General features: G+C 43.5%; 1 protein-coding gene across 1 annotated transcript in view; it reads left to right on the forward strand.

Moving 5' to 3' along the window:
* The first annotated feature begins 464 nt into the window (after positions 1–464).
* The window catches only part of LOC119411157 (transmembrane protein 25), a 10,745-nt gene continuing 6,411 nt past the window's right edge, over positions 465–4,798 (forward strand). Inside the window, 4 exon segments of the mRNA XM_037678089.1 lie at positions 465–558; positions 3,118–3,235; positions 3,506–3,850; positions 3,946–4,272. Coding sequence (XP_037534017.1) covers positions 3,157–3,235; positions 3,506–3,850; positions 3,946–4,272 — 751 coding nt within the window. The 5' untranslated portion in view covers positions 465–558; positions 3,118–3,156.

A 4,798-nucleotide genomic window follows, 5' to 3' on the forward strand; every position in this document is an offset into this window, starting at 1 on the left:
TGCTCTTGTCTGAACAGCTGCACTGCAGAGGACTGTCAGCCTTCACTGACTGTGCTCAGACAGTGTTTATCCAGATCATTGGTTTATTACAGTACAACAGATGGTTGTGTTCGGTCATCTATCAGAACTGGCTGATGTTTTTTTTTAATTTACCTCTTACTGTCCTCTTCTGACCTACGTGAACACCCTGCTCTCCTCCACACCACTTACCCACTTCTTTCTCTCTCGCTGCTCATACCCCTTTAAAATCTACTGTTTCTTTCTACTCCTTCGCTCGCATCCCTTCCATCTTTCTCAGTCTCCCTCCTCAGCTCTTCAGAGAGGCGACACCACAACTGCCTGCGTCAGCCAGCCCGTGGAAGCTGCAGCTGGAGCCTGCCGTGTCCTGCAGAGAGCAACATGAGTGTGTGTATGAGTGTGAGTGGACACAGATGGGAGAACAAGTGAGTCAGGGAAAGGCTGCCTCTCATCTCCTCTTCCACTCTCCCTCCTCTCCTCCTTCTCTGCCATGGCGCTCCTGCAGGCTGAATCAGGACCAAATCTGCACCAAGGACTGAGGTAGCACTGTGTTTATTGTAGAAGGCTTCACTTCTTCTAAATGTCAGCACAAAGGTCTGCATGCAGTGTCTGTGTTGACGAGTAGTTTTGCTCTACACATCTTTTTGCTCTGATTATCAGCACAAAGCCTCGTGCAGCTGTCAGCAACACTCGTATGCATGTGATGGAGGACTTTCTGTATCTGATGAATGTGTAGTTTACATTTGCTATATTGATGCCTCATTTCCTGCTATCTTTCAAGGTACTCCCGCAGATCACATGACCCACACAGAGCGAGTGAGCTACTAATCGCCCCCTCCTTTTCACTCTGTGTGCACATTTGTCCAAGCAGGGTTTTTTATTGTGATGAAGGCCTACTCTGCAGATTGGAGCTACAAAACCAGTGAATTACTAAACAGTGAGAGCCATGTCAATATGCTTTTTTCCTTTGTTGAAGTTCCTCGATGCATGAATCCAAATAGAATCTGTTCACTAAGATCTTGATCTTCATGTAGTTCAAGTATTTTGATGCACAACTATCCAAACTGCCTGAGCAGAAATGGAAATCTATCAGACACAGGTTCCTCCGATTGTTCACCCTAAAACAATTCAACTTGTGTAAAATGTGTGGAGCCTCCAGGTATGACTCTGAACTGCTGACTTGGTTAGGTATTGTGATTTACAAAAAGGAGCTGGTATGTTTTTTTTTAAATGTAAATAAAAACAGATGCAGTCGTTTTGCAGATCTCATAAACATATTTTGTTCACAGCAGAACATGGTAAACATACCACATGTTCGAGATTAAAATTGTACCATTTAGAAAAAGGGTCATTTTGGGTTAGATGGCAGCAACACATCTCAAAAAAGTTGGGACAGGTCCATGTTTACAACAGTGAAGCAACCCGTCTGCTTTTAACAACAGTCTGTAAACCAGGAAGTCAAGAGACCATTTGTTGGAGTTTCTGAGTGAATGTCCCATTCAGTTCAATTCAGTTTATTTATAAAGCACTAACACAACAACGCTGTCTCAAGGCACTGAACAGAAACATTCACATACATAGAAAATCCAATTAGTAAAAGTTCTTTATCTAAGGAAACCAGCAGACTCGTTGAATCATCACTTCGTTGCAGTCTCCCATCCTGAGCAAGCACAGTGGCAACAGTGGAAAGGAAAACTCCCTTTTAACAGGACGAAACCTCCAGCAGAACCAGGCTCAGGACAAGCGGCCATCTGCTTTGACCGGCTGGGTTGGAGAGGACAGAAAGTAGAGACAAACGAACACAGAATGGTAGGTCCAAATGTAGGTGCACGTGTACCTGAAAGACAAAAACACATGTTAAGGATAGAAAAAATAATTACAAATACAGAACAGGTTGAGCAGAGTAAGTAAAGACAGTAGCAGAGTGAAAAGACGTGGTCACTTTGTCTTCTAGCTGTCTAAGCCTATAGCAGCATAACTAAGGGACAGCTCAGGAAACCCAAGCCGACCCTAAATAGAGGATTTATCAAAAAGGAACAATGTAGGATTCTAGCTGTTGTTCAACAGTCCTGCGTCTTCTTTGTTGAGTTTTATTTTCCTGATGCATCAAATGTTTTGAAGTGGTAAGAAGTTATGACTTTAGGCAGGACGATGCAGCATCTGTTGGAATGGATGCAGAATGTGGTTTAGCTTTGTCTTGCTGAAATATGCAAGGTCTTCACTGAACTGGAGCAGATGTTCTAAAACATGTATATACTTTTCTGCATTGATGGTGCCTTTCCAGATGTGCAAGCTGCCTATGCCACAGGAACTAATGCACCATCAGAGAGGCAGGGTTATGAACTGTGCACTGATAACACGCCTGGTGATCCCTCTCCTGTTTAGTACATTCATCAGAACATAGAACAGTTCTCCACTTTGCCTCAGTTTAATTTAAATGAGCTGTGGTCCAGAGTAAGCAGCAGTGGTTCTGAATCTTCTTTGCCTGATAGAGCTTTAAGCAGCATTTGTGGATGGCACTGTGATCTGTGTTTACAGACAAGGATCTGTGTATGTGTTCCTGAGCCCAGAAAAGAACCCAAACAGTTTTTAATGCAGTGGCCCCTGAGGGCCCAAACATCACGACCATCCAGTATCGATGTTCAGCCTCATCCTTTGAGCTCAGAGATTTCTCCAAATTGTTGAAATCTTGTGGTGATGTGATGAATTGTAGATGATTGGATGTTCAAAGTCTTCCTAATGTATGCCGAACAACATTATTCTGAAATTGTTCTGCTATTTTTAGCTACAGTGTTTCTCAGCCTGGTAAACATCTGCTCGTCTTTACATCTAAGAGATTCAGCCTCACTGTTTTGAGATGTGTTGCCATCATTCAACTTTACATTATTATTTTTTAAAAGTACAATTTCTTAATTTCAACATTCCGTGTGTTTACTACATTCTGTTAATAACACATGGGTTTGTGAAACATGCTTATCATTAAATTGTGTTTTTATGCACATTTGGCACAACGTCACAACATTTACTGAATTAGGATTGTAGTTAAAATGCACAATATTAAGATATTTATTGAATAAATGAGGTAATTTCTTGTCTAAGCAGGTAGTTGTGCACTTGTGAGTGGGTGCTTTGGTCAGCATGGAGAGTGTGGGCCTCAGAACCTGGACATCGGGCTCAGCCGTTGTGTTCTTCAACACCCTGGCCTTGTCCTGGACAGGTAGGATAAATGTGAACACCGGACATTTGAACATGATGCTTGTTTTGCTTAAGGACTAAAATTCAGCCAGAAAACTGATCTTGTTAAACATCACCACATACCTTACTAAAAGTAATATTGAAGTCCAAGTTTTCTCAGGGCCTCTTTCACTCTGAATAATGACCCACATCACGACCGATACAATCTAACAGAACGTGTAAAGGCAATCTCAACATCTTGTCTTTGGTTCATGAAATACCTGTCAGTGATGTCATCTGTTATTAAACGCAGGTAAAATTGAGCCCGCTCCAAAAATTGACGGGCGGCACCAGGCAGCTGTGACTCTTCAGGAGAACATGACGCACAGATTCAGCTGCCAGTCGGATGGCTGGGACCCCCGAGCCCCTCCTTTGCTGACCTGGTACCTGAACGGAGAGCAGCAGAAAGAGCGACCCCAGAACCGAGGACGTCTGGCGCCAACGTCCCGCAAAGATTCTGAGGTCTTGAGACCAGGTACACGTCGCAACAGCACCTTCTCCCTGCACGCCAGAAAGTGGGACAGGGAACTGGTGTGTGTCGCATCAAACCCAAGAACGGGGAAAAGTTACAACGCCACGGTCATGCTCAACGTCCAGTGTGAGTCTGGGTGACGGATTCCAGGGACTGTAAGTAGATCCATCTCATTTCAGTTGTCAGTCAGTACAGCTGCTCCTCTCCTCTCTGTGTCACAGTCCAGCCAGAAATCCTCAGGATTAATGCCCACTACAGCGAAACCTCAGACCCCGGACTCTCCCTGGTCCTTTTTGCCTTGGTACGATCCAACCCCCCTGCCACCATCACATTTGTCGACCAGGCAGGGCAGCTGGTGGCCAATACCACCGACTTCCTCATCCTGGACTCACAAAGCTACCCCTGGCTGAACAATCACACGCTGAGGGTCACGCTGAGTCGTTTATCAGGGAACATCATGCTGAACGCCAGCAACAGTGTGGGAACAGTGCAGAGCAACCTCACTCTGGCAGGTCGGTGATCATACAGAAGGTACACCTTAAACACTCGTCATACAGGCATTTCAGAACGTCTGCTTCTTTAAATCTTACCAAACTTCACAGTATCAAGATTGTTTTCACAAAAAATGTGACCAAACTGCAGAAACAGTGTGTTTGTCACTGCTTCCATTGCAATTAAAATGATTCGTAGCAGCCATGTGCCACTAATGGAACATACCTGATCCAAGTCATCAGCAGGTGTCATCAGATACCTTTATAAAGATGGAGACGTTGCCATTTGGCTGGTCTAGTGTTTCTTGTTGTCTGTGTGACTGTTGCTGGCAACAATAGTCAAGTCAACTTTGTTTATAAATCACATTTAAAACTTTTATCAAAGTGCTTAACAATAACATCAAAGAGAGTAAATTAATGGAAAAAAATAACACACTAATGATAATACTGAAAAATTAAAAGCATTAAAAACATAGGAACACAGAACAAAATATACTAATCACACTGTGTGAAATGCCAGAGAAAACAGATGTGTTTTTAGCAGACTTGAACACAGGAAGAGAAGTGGCCTGCCTGATGTTGG

The sequence above is a fragment of the Nematolebias whitei genome, chromosome 6 (genome assembly GCF_014905685.2).
Source record: "Nematolebias whitei isolate Nwh7 chromosome 6, NemWhi1, whole genome shotgun sequence".
Classification (NCBI taxonomy): Eukaryota; Metazoa; Chordata; class Actinopteri; order Cyprinodontiformes; family Rivulidae; genus Nematolebias; species Nematolebias whitei.